Source organism: Sinohyriopsis cumingii, chromosome 1 (assembly GCF_028554795.1).
Source record: "Sinohyriopsis cumingii isolate HCF-2022 chromosome 1, ASM2855479v2, whole genome shotgun sequence".
Classification (NCBI taxonomy): domain Eukaryota; kingdom Metazoa; phylum Mollusca; class Bivalvia; order Unionida; family Unionidae; genus Sinohyriopsis; species Sinohyriopsis cumingii.
Genome location: NC_142961.1, coordinates 118,192,613 through 118,212,942, shown reverse-complemented (window position 1 = coordinate 118,212,942; position 20,330 = coordinate 118,192,613). Strand labels below are relative to the sequence as shown.

Genomic DNA, 20,330 nt, shown 5'->3' with positions numbered 1-20,330 from the left:
GTGTCAGGATAATGTGACTGGGTGGAATATCATGCTACATGTCTATGGCATGATGCCCCAATGCTAGACATCAGTATCAACTACCACACTGCAGACGTCATAGTGATATGACTGACGCTACATTAAAAAATCCAAATCACACTCACACCATAATATTTAAGGCTAAATACTTGGAAGATTACCCTGAAACTTTACAAACACATTCATCTCATGGTCTAGCTGGTCCAAATGAAATTTGTGTCACTTGGACATCCAATATGCCTACCATGGTGGCCATCTTGGAAATCTTGTTATTGCTGCTACTCCTGAATGGATGGTCACATGTACATGGGTTTTCACTAAATGATTTCTTACGAATGTATTCTTGGTCCTAGTGAAAATGGGACTGAACTGAAATTTATTATGACTACCACAGCATCCATCTAGTAAATCTTGTTGCTATTCCTGCTCAGTGGATGATCATATTAATGTGGTGACTTCTTATGAGGTCTAGTCAGTCAAAAATGAAAATGGTGCTTAGCTGACATTACATATGGTGGCCATCTTGAATATCTTTTTACCATACTCATTCCTTATAGACTGTCCTATGAATTTTTGCTTCCAAACACCCCACCCCCAATAGAGACAGTGCGACCTGTCTTGATAAAACAATATATAACCATAACCTGCATGCTGGTAAACTTTCGTGCTTATGGAAGACTATCAATTCAGTGCAGTTTATACAGTGATTAAAAGTTAATTTGATCAACAACTAGCACTGCATAGATTATTTAAATGACAATAGCTAGGTTACAACTCCTTTGTAGGAAAGTCCATTTAGCAAATTTGCAAAAGTAAAGTATACAAAGAGGAAAAACCAAATTTGTCTTTAGTTAAGTATCAAACTGGTGCATGCTGAAGAAAGAAAAGTTACTTATAAAATTAATGTTCATTGCCTTGAATGTTGTTTATGCCATACTAGCTTCTTTGTGGTCAGCAACAACATTACATTAAGGTCTGATTTTACTCTGTATATAACAGGCAAAACGTGATTATATTGGTAGTTGGGACAGTATCAAAGTGTAATTCATTTTTGTATGCCAAAACATAGCTGTGAATCAGGGAAGGAAAGAAAAGTCATCAGATAAGCAAACAAAGCCCAGTGAAACTAAATTTTAAAACTCTTGGTTGACAGAGTCTGACTTCGCAAAGCACAGTGGCATGGAATCATTTAATTTTTGCACATACTGCAAATACCATATTGACATGGGTCATTCTGGCGTGTGACAGCCGTCTAGATTGTAATACAATCCAGCATCAGGACAAAGTGTCGAAGCAGAGCCAAATCCCTAAAGAAATGAACATATTTAAACATTCTATCTTGTGTGGTAACTGCATGTTTGATGCTACCTCAAAGAAATGGATAGGCAGAAAGATTATTTCTATGCTGAGAAAAATTCAATAAGATTTTCAAGACAGTTCAAGCAGTAGTACAATCCATTCTCTAATGAGTGCAATGATGAATTCTAATGACACTTGCATCAAAGGCCCTACTGAACTACCAAGAGCAGCAAAGACTGCATATGCCTATAGTTAAGACAGTATTCCAAAGGATTTTAAAGACAGACACATGGTGTATTTGTTTAAATATTTACTTCAGCATTGTGATTGTATGTAGTGCTAAGTCAACTAGCTATTTTTCTGTTTGAAAGAATATTAAATGCTTCAAAATTAACATTTCCTTGAATTCAAAACTTTAAAAATTACTGCAGGCTTCTACAAGTATATAACATTTATTCTCTACATAACGTTTGGAATGTGCACAATGACCTCTCATGCGAACTCAAAACACACTTTTTGAGGTTCAAAAGTGTGGGTGTGACTTTGATTTTTAACGTAACATTAAAACAATTTCAGTCATATCGCTATGATATCTGCAGTGTGGCAGTTTATAGTGATACGTAGCACTGGGGGCATCATGTCGCAGACATGTAGCATGATGTCCCTCCCACCCAGTCACATTATCCTGACACCAGGCTGACCAGTCCTAACACTAACCTCTTCATGCTGAGTGCCAAGCGAGGCAGCTATTAGTACCAATTTTGTCAGTCTTTGATATGACTCGGTCAGGTATCGAACCCATGACTTCCCACATCAGATGTGGCTGCTCTAACCACTAGGCCACCAGAGCGGTGAGGTTCAAAAGACTCCTAATACTGTATGTGATGTTTGTAGCTTTTAACTACGAGACTTATTCTCTCTATTTGGTCGTGTTGTTCCGATTATCGATTATAATTGATCATAAGTTGGTTGAGTGAACCAATAAGATAATCGATTGTGAAACTCCATAATTGATTATGTGTAAAGGGAGACTACTTTTTAGTTGTATGCAAAGCACAAAGGTTAGTAAAATTCCCAGCCACTAAAGCTGACCTGAAATTTATTAATTCCCTTCACAATTACAAATATAAAACCATATGATATTTCATAGGTGCAAAATTTCATAATTAGGAACATATAGATATTATTACATGATCAAGTTGTTAAATAGTTGTGTTAATAAATTTAAACACATTTTGATGATTTGTTTCAGTTTTAAATGCAACATTATTTGTAGTATTTGTAAACAATGACAAACAAGAAAACCATGTCCTTCTAGACTTAAAATTATAGACACATCACATATGAATGAAAGGATTTTGGGGGATTGTAGCAGTACTTCAGTTGCATATGACTTAGCCATAAAAAGCTGCGTTCATTTAACAAAGATGTAGAACAAAAATAACACAATAGACAAAAATGTAATATTATCAGGTTAAAGTATACATGTCATTAAAAGAGATTACTCCTGTACATTTACTAACATCTTGAATGATATTGATCAAAGATATAACTATAACAACCAAAATTTAAATTTGCTCTTAGTAACCGATTATGATTTTCCATTCAGGTAGAGTTGTGACAACAAACTTTTAAGATGACTGCTATGGCAGCTCCATTGGATGTCAAATCAGCAACATTTTAATTTAAGACCATCAGACATCATAAGAAAACCCTATGCTGATGTGACCATCCATGATGGAAGAGTAGCATTAACAAGATTTTTAAGATGGCTGCCATTTTTGTCCAATCAGCATGATTTTCATTTAGAACCAACAACACATCATCATAAGTATTTCAATGAAGACTCCATGTTGATTGGACAGAAAGAACACCCAGTAGGATCTGGCTGAAACGTAAAGAAAAGAACTTGCAGCCAACACAGGCAGCCATTGTCTGATCAACCCTGTTGCCCCACCATCTGGATTTAATGTAGAGATAAAGGGGCATAACACCTGGTGAAAGCTGGAAACATAGCATGGCATCTGTGTACCAGCAGTCTACATGCATATCAACAATGATTTTACCTGGGAAAATAGTGACTTCAAGAGAAAAGTTTGAAGGGCAACCAAGGACAGATTGGGAACCCTGGAGAGACAGGTGGGTAACTGGAAAGACTAACATTTGGGCAAGATGAGATGGCATCCCGTCTTGCAGTTCTTCTAACAGCTACAACAAAACAAAGAGAAAAACACCCCCATAGACTCCCAAGAAGAGAAGTTGATGGGCCCAACTGGACAAATAAAACATGAAACAGTACAAAAGACATTGACAGGTTGTACTGCAGAAACAAAGTGCCATTCTGGGAACTTTTGTAAGAACAATCAAGGACTGAGAATCCATCAGTCAAGGAGGGGATGTCATGCAGCATATGAGAGTAAGGAGAGGATCAAGAAGCCAAAACAATTGATGTAGCCTGAAACAACTGGATGAGGACTTGGATCAATTACTAGAAGCAGCATTGCAGAGAAACGTGTAGGAAAAACTGCAAGCTCTGCCTCATATAACGAAAGAGGATTGGATATGTAAAGAAATGATGAAGTGACTCAACCAAACAGGTGTCAAATGGAGATCAGACTTCAGATCATTGAGGAAGCTGTTTACGAAAGCCAATGATATGGCGAAAGAGGGTTTGCAGTAACTACACAACACACTTAGAGACAGCCTAAAAATTATCAGGACAGCAGAATGACTGAGCAAGAAACGGAAAGAAAAAGCAAGAATGACAGTGGCATTTATCTCCAACTCACAGGTTTACATCAACCTGGGTAGACAAATATAAATCAGGATGGCAGGAAAGCAATAAGGAAGAAGTAGAACATTTTTTTAAGTGATACCCACTCTGATGCAAATAGAAATGATCCACTCAGGGATTGCAGCAGAACTGTCCCAGAAGAATGCCACAGAAAATCATAAACACCAAGGAAGCTACAGGGAATGAGGTGCATGAAGTGGTACAGAAAGCAAGATCCAGTTCTGTGCTAGAACCTATTGGATTAACCTACAAGGTATACAAAATATACCCTATGTTACTAAGATGTTTGTGGCATCTCCAAGTTGTCTGGAGAAAGAAAGCAACCCTGACATGCTTGCAACAGGTAGAAGGATGCCTTGTACTGACTATAGCATGTAGAGTATAGACGGGAAGACCTCAGTGCCTGCAAGAAAGATTATGCTTTACATGATAGAAAATGGCTATGTAGATAATTCAATATAGATGGGAGGAATCCCAGGGTTGAACACACAAGTGCCCTAACCCAACTTTTGCATGAGGACTGGATCAACCAAGCAGGTCTGACCGTCGTGGTGACTGAAATGACCCTGAAACACTACCATATACCAGACCATGTTTCCAAGCATGTGATAAGTAACTTTAGCAACATTCACCGAGGATTTCAAGAGAATAATTTACTACTGCATGGCAAAGACTAGAAAAAGGTACTGTCATTAGTTGTCCCTCTTCCGTTATACTCTCTGTGAATGAAAATTGTTTATCAAAGCAACAAAAAGGAGGGCCAAGAATCATTTCAGGAATCAGGCTCCCATCCAACAGGGGATTCATGGATGACATGATGACAGTTACAACACAAACCCGTATTCAGGCATAATGTATTCTAGTAGCCCAGCAGCATTGGGCCAGAATGTCATTCAAACCAAAGAAATCGAGAAACCTACTTGTTAAGAAGGGACATGTCACACTACCAGACCAGTTTAAACTCAAGATATATGGGAAGACATCCCAACATCAACCATAGTATTTTCTCACCAGCAAAGATGACAAATAAGGGTGGATTGATGAATGCGAGTAGATTAACAGAAGAACTGCCATTTCAATGAGACAATTAAAGGCATTTCTGTATGATTCTAAATGGTGATTATTTCTTTATTTCTTGATCCCCTGTTTCATTATTCGATGTGATACATGAAGTTTACAAAAAGGTTGGGTCAGTTTTATTTGAGGCAACAAATAGTTAAAATTTTCATTTAAGCACAGTGTATTTGTAGTTTGACATATCTATATTATACATTGGCATTTTTTCAAAGCTGCTCAAAATTCGAATTTCACCATGAGCAAAATAAAATTAAAAAAATATGTGGTTCAAAAACTAATAACGGAATGAAATAATCAGTGACCTGTCTGCACATCATAGTTTGACATATCTTTATCTTACATTGGTATTTTTCCATGCCATTTGCAATGCAAACTTCTATTATTGATTAAAAGAAAACATCACTGGTTAGAAATAATAGAATGAAATGAATTATAGATGGTGATTCTTTGATTACCTAATCACCTGTTTCATTATTCGATGCCTCAATTACAAATTTATGGGAAGTTAAGAAAAAGTCGGATAAGTTTTAATTGAGGCAACAAATAGTTGTTTTTGAGATTATGCTCAGAAGAAAAACACACTGGTAGTTCAATGCATCAATATCGTACATCGGTATTTCTTCAAAGCTGTTTGAAACTTGAACTTTTCTTCTTGATTCAAGTAAAAAAACATAGAAGTACATCACTAAAAAATTAATAAATGAAATGATAAATGAACATTTTTGTGCGATTAAAAATGGTGATTCATTTATTTCTTAATCGCTTGTTTCATTATTTGATGCCTTACTTAAAAATATACGCAAAGTTAATCAATGTTTATATCATACACTTAGCAAAACAATGCTTTCATCATTGGATGTATATAAATCGTAACTTGGCATGTATTTGAAGCCATTTGAAATGGGAACCTTCCCAATTTTAAAAACATCAAAATACAAGGTTAAAAAAATTATCATGATAATTTTCTCTTATTAATTTTTGTAAAAGCAAAATGGCAATACGGTATTTCGATCTTTTTTGCTAATGTAAATCTTCTTAGTTGAACTTTCATGTACAACAATTAAAAGGATTTTTCTAAAAATACAAAGTGCTATGTAGAAAAAATTATAATACATTTAAATAATTATTATTTTGATAACTGGATTGTGCACAAAAAATTAAAGGGTACAAATAAATACCATGAAATCCTGTAATATGCTGGTTACAAGAAGTGTCAATAGACAGACTGACAGATAGATAGGTGGAAAAGGTCATTACTATTGGGCTCCTATGTCTCAATACATGGACCTAATTAAACACTGGTTCATGACCATGAAAAGTTCTGATGTGAAATTGCGCAATTCCATGGCAGAGATGATGGAAAGTTGCTTTTGACAGCAGCAAATATAAACATTTTCATGACACTGTATCAACTGGAATTAACTTAACAAATGTGAAGCACCCCACCAATGAAGAAATATAGCGAACAATTAAAAAAATTCACATTTTTTTCAAGTCACTTTTTTCACCCCAAAGGTTATTTATTGTAAAAGAGATATTCTTTAACTTCTGACATTATGAATAAAAGATGGTGGACAACAGACAGGTGATACAAAGCCATGCTACAAGCCCACTCTGCCTTAGAAAAATTATGGTAATAACACTGTAGACACAAATGTCTTAAATTTCATAGGTGTCCTACACAAAAACTGAGCTCTTAAAAAAGCTCTTTTATTTTCAAATGCACTAGAAAAAATAATATTTTGTTCAAACAATAACAGACTTTTCACTTATAAAAAAAAATATTATCAACTAGGTCAGGTCCTAAGTACATGTACATGTATGAGAAACCGTTTGGTGACAGTGTTCTTCATGTGCAGGAAAGCAGCTTTTATTGGTTAACATGCCAGGCATGCATGACAAGGAAGGTACAGGTTGAACCAGAGCAGGTCGTGTCAGCCAATGTTGTCCATCTCTGGTCTAAGCATTTTACTCTAGCTATCTTAGCATGATATAGCCATTTATGTGCTGATGTGCCATTAAATGGCACATTACTCTAGCTGTCTTAGCATGATATAGCCACTAATGTGCTAATGTGCCATTAAAGGGCAAGACACATTACTGTCTTAGCATGATATAGCCATTTACGTGTTTATGTGCCATTAAACAAAAACAAAACCTAATCTTCGTATGCAGCAAGAATGAATACTGAGGGCCATAAAACAAGTGTACTCTATTTAAAGTCTGAGAGGTTAACTTATAAAAAATCCATTACTGTGAACCTCAGTTATTCAAATTTCTGGAGACATGAAAATGTTTACAATAATCAACAATTTCAATAATTATGACTGTATACATAGAAATGTAGAGACATATTCAATTTATTGCTTCAAATACACCACTCCCTCGATAACCTGCAAACCTGTTTACAACATGGTGTCAGGCATGGATCTCATTTTTTAAACCAGAAAATACCCCAAAAATTGATCCCTATTTGTTGAACTTGAAGAAAATCGCAATCAAAATTGGTAACGGAAACTCTGATGTATCGCTTGTTTTATCGTTGAAAACGGTAGATAGGACCTGGAAATTTTATTCAACACTATGAAATATCAAATATAAAAATTGGCCATACAGTCTTTCCAATTGACATTCCCAGTACACCGCATTCAATGATACGTAAGAAATTTTGATCAATGAAAATGTCACTTACGCAGAGTGGAGGCAGTACTTTAATAAATAAATACAAATTAAATAATTTTTTATCAACTGAAATTTGTGTTCTAGTTCTATCTTTTAGTTCCTTTTAAGTGTAATCATCATAAATGCAATGTGTCATCTTGTAATTAAATGTAAAATGCGTCAATCTACCATAACAGATATGTTTGCAAGCATTTCTCTGAGAACCTAATTAAGTGCTGACCATGTTTTGATAACTGACTTCCGGAAGTATTTGTTATATTGTTGCACTGAATTAAAAGTTGACCTCCTCTGTATTATCACATTAATTATGTCTTTTGAATCAAATAAAGGAGGTGGAATAAAAGAAAAGTTAAAAGGCATGAAAATCCTACAAACTTAAAATCTCGCGGCCCCGGTCGTATGTCGGGTGAATTCATTTAATTTGATCAATCGAACACTTATAAATGTTATTGTGTATGTAACATAACCTACCTTAAATTAACCGACTCTTTCATAACTGTGATCAAAGATAAGGCAGCGAAGCAAAATGAATACTTCATAAAATAAAGAGCTTGATTTCACAGATACGGACCAATGTGGGAAAGCAAGTTCCAGAGAATTCTTGAACTGGCACTTAGAGATATCATCAAGGCTGATAAGTTTCATTATTACTTCCAATGAAATCACAACATCAATACTGTACTAACTGAACAATAAATTTTTTTAGTTTTGATGCAGATGATTGTCTCACGAAATAAATGTCGCATGTCTTTGATAAAAAGGAATCTTGTTTGGCGATGTATCAACAGTTAGTCTAGTTCCCTGCTCTATGACCTCCCGATTTGGCAGGATAATATTAAGCACCACTACGGGAACCAGACTCACATCAAGAAAACAAAAAGCAGTGAAGTAATATACAGATTTTTTTGCGTACTCGTGACGGTTGTTGAAACCAGTTGAAATGATCTATCATATGTTGGACATTCTGAAATAGAATGGTATTTAAACAGAATAGCGAACAACTTCATTAGAAAAAGCGCGTTATTAAAAATTATTATCAACGTGATTGTAAAATGAGTATTCAGTCAATAAACAGCCCAGTTTCCTAACACATCTCCCCCACATGGTTTTCTCAATATCAAAGCAATTTTTTCTTTCAATTTTGGGAGGTCCATCGGTAACTCACACCTCGCTTATAGTGCGGACTATGTTTGTGGACCCCGTTGTGCACGAGTTATCAAGGGAGAGGTGTTTGCTGACAACTTGCATAATGTTGATCACAATAATCAATGATATGTCATACAAAAAAACATTTCACCGGGTATTTCAACTAAAATATTGTACAATAAAATTTTGCATCTAACTTTAATCCTTGTGCTCTGACAGAAGTCTGTTGTCTGAAGCTGAAAGGGTGGAATTCTAAATGTCCTGTTGGTAAGTGAAAGGTGTGGCTACTGCCCACCCCTCAATACCCTCCTCAAACAGACATCTAGACACTATTGTGGGTAAGGGATAAAAAAAGCACCCTAAAGCAAACTACAGGATCTCAGATGATCAAGATGTAAAAAACATCCAAACACAGCCTCCAACTGTTCCAAACAATGCAATTTTCCAATATAGTGATCTCCCCTCTGAGGTTGCCAGTACTCCCACAAGACTAGAGCCAAAAAATATCAGTGCTGGCAGTGTGGCTCTTTTTTTGATTTGCAAGACTTGAGAATTTCCTGGGAATTTACCTAGTTCATCTGGTTTCTTTGAGTAGAAATGGGAAAGTAATCTGAAATAAAGAGAAAATGAATGTGAAAGCAACACTGGAATAAAACATGAAGCTGCTAGCCTGGGCCAGCATGTTGAGCCTGTTGCCCAAGATTTTGAAAAATTAATATTCCACGCATCAAGAGTGAGGTTAAATTAGTGTGTAGATGGATGGATATATTGGATGCTAAAGTGATCTTTAAGTCAAGCATTACTGTATGTACTTGTTTATAAGTCGAGCCAACTTCAAACAACAAAGATCTTTATCTGCTATTGCATAATGGCACCTGTAAATCATGGTCCTTGTTGTCTGTTCCACTGATTACTCCAAACAAACTGCACATACCCAGATCTGCCCACACATTATGTGACACGATATCTGTGTGTGCAGTTTGCAGTTGTGTATTCTGACCTACTTGAAAAGTTAACAGAAGACTGACTCTGCTTAAACATTAAGGGTATTTTATGGTGACCCAGTATATAAATACCATCAAAATGAATTCCAGTACAAAACTATATTACCCAACACGCAGCAACATACAACATTACAAAATCCACTACGATTCTATTGCATACATGAAAAGGACCAACATATATCGATCCCTGGCATGGTTCACATATGAATCCTTTTAAAAATGGCGAGGAAACCATAACCAAAGCACAATACCTGAGCAAGGGAGTACAAATCTATTTTGAAAAATAAATGGCACAGGGTGGAATGAATGTCAACATGCCAATAGTAATCCAAACAAGTATGTCCCTATAAAAAAAACAAAGAACCCAAATCAAAAATTCTTAAAATAAATTTCTCCATCAAATTCTTGTTTACTTTTTGAAAAATAGCCACATATTTTGGGGGCTGGAGGTATAGATATAAAAACCTTTTAATTTTATGACCAAATGGGGTCTCCTAAAAATCCTGCCAGTTTATCATAGCAATTTATTTTGGCTCATTTGCTCTCATCAGTGTATTCAGAATCAAAACAACTGGAGGGTAATGCCATGTACCTAATCTAATGCCAAAACATGAATAGTCGATTCATGTCACTTGTACTAGAAAGTTTGTTACAATTCATGTTGAGAATTTAGTCCTTGTGTAGTGAGTGTTTAGTTTTCTGGGGTTCCAGATAATTCATTTCCTAAGCTACATCATTTTATACCATACATTATCTCAATAAATACCATATATACTCACTTATAAGTCTGGTCAAACTGTAAAATACCAAGATCCTGATCTGCCATAGCATAAAGCACCTGCAGATTCAGGACTATTTTGTTTGTTATACTGATTACTCCTAACAAACTGATGAGACCCAGATCTGCCAGCGCATTGTATGCCAAGAGATCTGGGTCTATGCAGTTTCCAGATGGACTCATTTTATAAGTGAGTATATATAAATAATCACATAAACAGTGGTTATCTGTGTTAAAATGCTTTGCAACAACGGATCATCATTTTTACAAAGGCTTTTATGTGTTCTTTGGTATAAAGAGCCCCCAGTTTGGCCTACTGATTCATTTTTCTACACGTCTTAAAGAAAACTGAGAAAAGGAGGATGGACATACCAATAAATAGACACACATATGGAGAAAATAAACGTAAATCATAGAAGCCGCCAACTTCTTAAAGTGGAGAATAGAGTAACAGCAAGCATAATCTCTATTACAAGTACAGTTCACTGGAGTAACAGCAAGTATAATCTCTATTACAGGCACAGTTCACTGAAGTAACAGCAAGTATAATCTCTATTACAAGCACAGTTCACTGAAGTAACAGCAAGCATAATCTCTATTACAAGCACAGTTCACTGGAGTAACAGCAAGCATAATCTCTATTACAAACACAGTTCACTGGAGTAACAGCAAGCATAATCTCTATTACAAGCACAGTTCACTAGAGTAACATCAAGCATAATCTCTATTACAAACACAGTTCACTGGAGTAACAGCAAGCATAATCTCTATTACAAGCACAGTTCACTGGAGTAAAGCAATCATAATCTCTATTACAAACACAGTTCACTAGAGTAACAACAATCATAATCTCTATTACAAACACAGTTCACTGGAGTAACAGCAATCATAATCTCTATTACAAACACAGTTCACTAGAGTAACAGCAATCATAATCTCTATTACAAACACAGTTCACTAGAGTAACAGCAATCATAATCTCTATTACAAACACAGTTCACTGGAGTAACAGCAAGTATAATCTTTATTACAAGCACAGTTCACTGGAGTAATGGCAAGCAGCACAGTTCACTAGAGTAACAGCAATCATAATCTCTATTACAAACACAGTTCACTAGAGCAACATCATAATCTCTATTACAAACACAGTTCACTGGAGTAACAGCAAGTATAATCTTTGTTACAAGCACAGTTCACTGGAGTGGCATCAGTCATAATCTCTATTACAAACACAGTTTACTGGAGTAACAGCAAGCAGCACAGTTCACTAGAGTAACAGCAATCATAATCTCTATTACAAACACAGTTCACTGGAGTAACAACAATCTTAATCTCTGTTACAAACACAGTTCACTTGAGTAACAGCAATCATAATCTCTATTACAAACACAGTTCACTAGAGTAACAGCAAGCATAATCTCAATTACAAACACAGTTCACCTGAGTAACAGCAATCTCTATTACAAACACAGTTCACTAGAGTAACAGCAATCATAATCTCTATTACAAGCACAGTTCACTGAAGTAACATCAAGCATAATCTCTATTACAAACACAGTTCACTGGAGTAACAGCAAGCATAATCTCTATTAAAAGCACAGTTCACTGGAGTAACAGCAAGCATAATCTCTATTACAAGCACAGTTCACTGGAGTAACATCAAGCATAATCTCTATTACAAACACAGTTCACTGGAGTAACAGCAAGCATAATCTCTATTACAAGCACAGTTCAATGGAGTAACAGCAAGCATAATCTCTATTACAAGCAAAAATCAAATGAGTAACAATAATATTTATCTCTATTCATCCATGGGTAATCACACTAAGCATTTTAGGCTAGATAGGTCTTGACAAGCAAACAAGGTCCTCCAAAAAATTCTTGCATAAAGAATCAGCACTATTCTCACAATAAAAACTCATTCAACCATTAAAGCAAAGGAAAATGAAGATGTTGGAACATGCCAAAACATGATTTGCCCAGTTTGGTTCTTAGATCATTTCTAGGTATGTATTAGGGCAATTTCAAAAGTTGTTGTTGTTATAAGGTTTAATGCCATTTTTCAGCACAAGAGAGGCTATACATGGCGGCCAGTATTAATGGTGGAGGAAGAACCCGGGAAACCCCGGAAAGAACCACCGACCCACGAGAAGCTACCGGCAAGCTTTCTCACATATCCACATTTGCCGAGCCCGAGACTCGAACCCACGCAGACAGAGGTGAGATGGAAGTGATCCGTGACGGAGAGCGCTTTAGACCACTCGGCCACTCGGGGCCCCCAATTTCAAAAGTGAACATTAGTGAATGTGTTCTTGGTATTTTGTGTCAACATCAAAAACAGGTCATCCCAGAGCAATCCTTGATTAACCACTAAAGCTAAGGACTTGCATGCCAATCATGCACTCCACTGGGGCATAGACAACTCAATTCCCATGGACCGTAATGGTAATGTTTGGCCAATTACTACACTTATATGGTCTAACCTTTTTTTCATTTTCAAATTATTTAATGTGGATGGCACGTAACATTCAAAGTTATTACAATAATTTTAAGCTGAAAATTCATCCAAGTCAGATTTTCTTTTGTATTCATTTGTTTTCAATTATGATATTTTGTTATCTCTATCTGAAATGATACATCTAATCTGCTTTCTTCTGTCTGTATTTTTCAAATGTCATTCACATTCTCCATGCCATTAAATATTTGACTACCAACATGCTCATTCAGCACGGGCTTTTGTTCCCCGAATTGGAAACTCTTTATATAAAAAAAAGACCTGGGATATGGAGAGTGTAGAATTCTACCCAGTTACTTTATATAGGACATTACACCTAGATCTTAAACAGAAACCACGTGATCTGATGTAATGGTCATTTACATCAATGAATGTAGTAACAGCAGTTTCTCCTAGGTGGTGCTATGAAAACCAGCTAAAAATGGCTGATGTTTACAGCTGGCATAAAAACGTGCTTCCATGAGAATGGTGTAGAGGTAACCAAACTCACTTCCATGCGAATTGGGTAGAAGTGTCTAAAGGCGCTTCTATGAGAATGGGGTAGAGCTGTCCAAATGTACTTAAACGAGTTAAAGGGTTAATTCACAAAATCTATATTTAGTCAATGCTGACCGTTACATCATTTTGACACAAAAATGAGTCTATAATTCCACTTACATATCTTTCTGCCTAAATCTTTCAAAAAGCCACTCTTTCAATTTGCTTTCTTCCTTAGGCACATCAGACACAAGGAATTTCTTAAAATGAATGTGAACTTCTGGTGAGGACCTCTGTAAGAACTCTGAAAACATTAAAAATACACATATATCTATAAAATGACAACAAACAATGGGATAAATGCTATATCTATGTTTTTTAGTAGACATAAAGAAATATTTCCAAGCGAAGTGGAAACATTGGTTTTTCAATGACTCTGCATACTGCAATATACAGCAAATCCTAAAATGTACAAGATTTTATTTGTTTTCTGTCTCATAAGAAAATTAACTCATTAAAGTAAAATTGATAATTGGGCCCTATATGCAATCTTACTGCCTTCCTGGAATTGGAAATCTAGTTCCATTCAAAAACATCACTGGGATGAAGAAAAATCTGAATAACAAATATGTATTTATTTCATTAAATGAATCTCAAAATAAGATCAAATTTGAAATATATCTTCAAATTTCACTTTAAAGGTTTCAAATATTATTCCTTAATGATTAATGTATGCCTTTTAAGTCCGAACCTCCGAATTAAGAGGTTAGTGTTTGGACTGGTTGGCCTGGTGTCAGGATAATGTGACTGGGTGGGATATGATGCTACATGTCTGTGGCATGATGCCCCATTGCTAGATATAACTATAAAATGCCACACTAGACATCATAGCGATATGACAGAAAAATTGTTGTTGTTGTTGTTGTAGGTTTAACGCCATTTTTCAGCACACAATAGGCTATACATGGCGGCCAGTATTAATGGTGGAGGAAGAACCCGGGAAAACCCTGAAAAGAACCACCAACCCAAGAGAAGCTACTAGCAAGCTTTCTCATATAACCACACTGGCCTGAAAAATTGTTAAAGCTACTTTAAAAAACCCAAATCACACACACACACACTGAATTGAGATGGGGAATTAACTCTCTATCTTGGACTGCTGTAATCTTCTTTGTCCTTGGTCAGTAATGATTGGTTTATGTGCTGTTAATGCTACAGACAGTTTGCCTGTATGGAGGAAATTTTAACATTATGAACAAACAGTCACATTGATTTGGCAAAGCACTGAATTTTTTTAAAATTTTACTATGGTCTTCACAGATTAACAAACAAAAAATGTCTTGCCTTCAGAAAGCATATATATTGTCTATATCATCAAGTAAACTGGTCAAAATATTGACCAGACAGATGGCGTTAGAGGCTAATTAACCATAAATCTGTTTCCCTAGACTCTGTTTACACGTCTCAGTTGAAGCAGTTGCTCTTCTGTGAGGAAAACATATTTTTCTTGCACCGCTGACAGTGAGCTATCTACCTCAGGTGGCGCTCTACAGTTTCATATTTTGCATAGGGTTAGGATTTTAAAGAAAAAGAATTTCCCCAGCTTTCCTCACTGGTTATACTGGCTATTTAAAAAAGACCTTGTATATCTTAGGTATAATGCAAAGAACCTTTAATTCCCTTTATTTTGGTGTATGATTGATGGGTGTACTATGGGTTATAGAGTATACAGCTTGGCCTTACTTCAAATGTGCATCTTTCAAAAAAGTGCTAGCTCTACTTGGTCATTTTCACTTCCTGAACTTCAGAGGTAAATTGTATAAAAAAGAGCCGATAACTATTTTTACATTTTATATATTTGGTAATTCATTCATTGCACTTTCAGAAGCTGGTATTGTCTAGTCTGGCAAAATTCATTTTCTCTATTTTAATAGCTGCTATGTATAGTGTACTTTAGACTAATTCATACTGATTTTTTAACATAAGGGAGCAGTCATTTTAGTTAGCTGTGTGCTTAAATCATGTAACATTTCCAAAAGTACAATATCCAACAGAAATATCATCCACATTACATTAATGTAGCATAGAGGTATGCCAACATTCTCTCCACTGTGCATGTTTTAAATGCGAACTACTTCACCTTACATACGTCACTCTCTCAAAAGTACATATTATCTGGTGAGCGCCACCTCAACTGTTAGCTTTGATTAAAATGTTGGCATAAATGTGGCAGACTGTATCTTTCATTGGAATTCTATACATTTTCAAAAATGCAACCTTACCAGGCATTCCAGGAGCAGAGGTTCTAGTACCAGTTTCCACATCCTGTGTATTACTATATGCAATTGTGACATCATACACTGCATCAACATAGTCTCCAATCTCCTGTAGGCTAAGCTGCAGGGCTTTCAGTCGTGGGGTTAGCACATGATCAAATTTAGGAACTCCTGAAAAGAAAAAAATAAGAGATACAAGGGTCATCAAAGATCACTTGCATTGCTACCATGCTATGTAAGCTATGTTTCAACAGTTGGCTGTCAACTTTTAGAACATCAAACCGCTTTAGTCCTGCTGTTTTAAATTATTGTGAACAGTTGTTAAATACAAAAATACAGTTTCTAAAAAAAAAAATTCTTAACTGTCATTGGTAATTCTAATGTTCAAACTGAATATACTGGAACTCAGTGTTTCATCCAAATTATCTTTTATTGCTTATTTTTCTTTTTTATATAAGAGGAAAAGAAGTAAATTTATACTAAATTATGCTTCTTTGACAATATTTATCTCATCACATTAACATTAAACAATAACTCTGCTATATATTTAATCTAGTCATCTGAGCCAGTCAATTGTACAAAGGGAAGAAACTCTTCCAAATTACTTCCCCTTTACACCACTAGGTGTATACACCAGATGTTATCCAGTTTAAGCATAAATGAAACATCAACAAAGATGCTCACATTTTGTGTGGGCAGCATGGCAGGGCTTTGTAGTACTATGTGTAAGTATTCATACAGAGACAACATTTTCTAAACAATTTACTTTTTCTCTGTTGAATATGTTCACCTATGACATTAACATTTGAAGAATGGGTAACAGGAGGAAATACCTGTGCATCCAATTGGTATCCTTTGGTAACATGACTGGATTCTCAATATCATGGATAAATTGCTTGTTTAACATGAAGGCAGTATTTGTTTTTGCTTTGGGATTAATGCCATTTTTAAGTGCAAAACGGGCTTATCATGACAGCCAGTATGACTGATGACCAATATTACTGGTGGATAAAAAAAACCAGGAAAAATTCAAGTCAGAACCAACAATGCACAGTAAGCTACTGGCAAGCTTTCTCATATACTCACACTGGACAAGCCCAAGACTCGAACCCATGCAGACTGAGGTGAGATGGTAGTGATCAGTAATGGGGAAGGCAGTAAACTAAATCGATAGTTGTAGGGTTTAACGCCATTTTTCAGCACACGATAGGCTATATGTGGCGGCCAGTATTATTGGTGAAGGAAGAACCCAGTAAACCCTGGAAGGAACAACTGACCCACAAGAAGCTACTGGCAAGCTTTCTCACATACCCACATTAGGTGAATTGTAGACTCAAACCCACGCAGACAGAGGTGAGATGGCAGTGTGTGACACTTTACGCCAATACACCAGTAATAAGAACCATATGGCATTTTTTCACCAATAAAATTCTGGGTGAATATCATGAAAGGTATAAAACCATGCCATGAGGAGGCTGTGCTGTCATTAACATGACCTCATGATCGCTGGGACATGGCCACTGGATCCACCTGGTGAAATTCCCTTCGCTGTGATGCTATATCTTGGAGAAACTTGAGAAAGTTTACATAAGATACTTCAAAGGCTTCAATAATGTATCAGATCAAAAACATTCAAATGGTTTAATTAGATTATTGCTCAAATCAAATTGTGCTGAATTTCATGAGGTGTATCTGTGTTGGGAGACTTCAGAGTATGATAAACAAATAACCCCTTCAAGACGAGATTCCCAGGCTTGCAGGATCATACTGTGTTCCCAGCATTTAGCAATGTCTAGATGCATAACAACTTCCATGCAATTAAGCGATGCCTAAAATTATGGACTGGGTTTTGAACCTCTTTGTATTGATCAAGGAAAGTAAGTGAACGACTACCTTCAGACTGCCAGCAGACAGCAACCTATTCTTGGCTATGAAGCCTGGTTGCACCATTAGGTACTGGAGATTGTGTGGGTCCACTGAAAAGACATGCGACATGGTCATCCATCATGCCAAAGCTAGTTATGAAAAAAAAACCATGATAAATAGTTGTTTCAATGAGGTTCTGACCAAGGGTTTGAACTTGTCTGAGCTGAGTCATGTCAGAACCCATAGATGGTTCCACTTGGGCAATAAAGGGTCAATGACCAGACTCACCAGAATGGTTAACAATGTTTATGAAGCAAAAGCAGCCAGTTAGACAGCCATGTGTATGGGCCAGTTTTACAAGTTCCTGTAACATGCTGTACAAGATGGAATGGTCAGCCAGTTGGTAGCCAATTTAGTCAGTCTCCCATTTGCACAGATCTATTAGCACACCATCCTCATGCAGGAGGACTTTCACACACTAGAAGCAAGATTTCCTATCACAAAAGAACTTAGGAATGAACAGATTCATCAAAATTGCCAGACAGGTGGATTACCCTGCCTGGCATGGGGGAAAGAGGGGGTTTATGATCACTAGCTGCCAAAGGAAGAAGCACCAAAAAACCAAACACATCCAAACCAATAGGTTGGCTGATAAGCATTTCCTATACCAGTTTGTTCCATTAAAGAACAGTGGACCATGTCCTTTCTGACCAACCCGTGCAAACAATGGAATAGTTAGATAAAGTACATTTTCTTTTACATTGGTGCATCTGTCACCATTTTGTTTCTTTAACAACAATGTAAAATATAACAACAATAAAAATTTACAATTCTTGTAATGTACCAGAAAGGTTCGAACAGTATACCAATGAACACAACAAATGTAGAGGAAAGAAGCACTATATGGTAGGTGGGAAACCAACATTGTTTGAGTTGCCTGAATAGTTGGCCAAAGATGATGACAGACTGGTTGTTCTTAAAACATGCCATATACAAAGGAATGGTTGGCCAATTGGCAGCATGACACACTGACACGACTGACATCAGGGTACTAGCAATATGGCCAACAGACTGGACATACCAAGCCTGCAAAGTTGGACTTAAACATCATGCACCCATATTTAGAGGCACTCTAGCAATGCTTGGGAATACCAGTGATTTTAACTGCTGGGCTGTCAAAATGTGGAAGCAAATTTTCCCAAGGAATCAAGCCCCATTCATTCAGACTTACAGGTATGCTGCTTACATGGCAGGTAGACTTCTGCCTAGTAAAGCTGTTAAACTTTTAGGAAACTTCTACCAGTCACCTGCCATTACTAATGATAAGTTACCGGGTACCCAAACAAAAGGAAATCATCATAACTGTCAATCTGAACTGCTTTGTTGTAGGTTGATACAACCCCCCAAGAGAGGTATAAGCATAATTATTACTAATATAAGTGACAAAGAAAAGCATAATTTGAGCATAAAAGAGCAATCTATATATTACATGGCATAACAGAAAACTGTGTGAAAAAGGTACATTTTTTTGCAACTTACCTGGATCAGCAGTTAAAATTATGACACAAATCGGCTAAATCCATGTGGATTAGTAGTATGAGAATATGGATAAAACACCAGCTGATAAATTAATTATTCAATAACACTCACTTTAACTAGTCTATATATCTAACCCACTGAATGGTAATGAAGTCAACAAATGATAACTCCAATACCAGTAGCTGATAAAGGAAAGTAACATTTCCATTGGTCAGAATGTTACCATGTGATCAAAATGAATTGCATTTATTTCTGTATGAATTGTAAGGAGAACTACTTTTCTAAGAATACCCACTTCTATAAATAGAGTCACATGTACAGCATAAGATAAACACTGCCAGTGAAGGCAGATATTAAGTAAGCATTAAAGGAAAAGATCATTCTAACAATTTTAAAAAAAATTAATTGAATAAATTTGGTTTTCATTGGTTGAAGGACTGGTATTATGATGACCTTATTACGATAAAGCAGGATAATCCCAAGTGCTATGAATAGCTACGTAACAGAAAACCCCAAAGATATATTACTACACTGAATCAAGATTCCTGTTTTTTAATGATGCAAACAAAATAACCTAACGAATAATTGAAATTTCAATTATAAGAGTTTAACGTTGTTTTCTCTGAGTTTACTGTGGTATAAACTGTCAGTTGCCAACTCAAACAGCTTACATAACGCCCTTTGGGTGTTATTTGCTGTGTGAGTCAGCAACTGACAGTTTATACCACGATAAACTTTGGGCATTATTTGCCGTGTGAGTCGGCAACTGAATGTTTATACCACGATAAACTTTGGGCGTTATTTGCTGTGTGAGTTGGCATCATCTCAAAGTCTGTATTGGAGAGACAGAATAAAG

The 20,330-nt window shown here is 36.1% G+C and overlaps 1 protein-coding gene across 1 annotated transcript in view; it reads right to left on the bottom strand.

Annotated features, from left to right (window-relative positions):
- Positions 1-112: 112 nt before the first annotated feature.
- The window catches only part of LOC149807726 (1-acyl-sn-glycerol-3-phosphate acyltransferase epsilon-like), a 42,649-nt gene continuing 22,431 nt past the window's right edge, over positions 113-20,330 (bottom strand). Inside the window, exons 6-8 of the mRNA XM_089969866.1 lie at positions 16,076-16,240; positions 13,974-14,097; positions 113-9,629 (exon numbers count right to left, since the gene is read on the bottom strand). Of these exons, the coding sequence (XP_089825992.1) occupies positions 9,407-9,629; positions 13,974-14,097; positions 16,076-16,240 (512 nt within the window). The 3' untranslated portion in view covers positions 113-9,406. The remainder of the gene's footprint in view (positions 9,630-13,973; positions 14,098-16,075; positions 16,241-20,330) is intronic.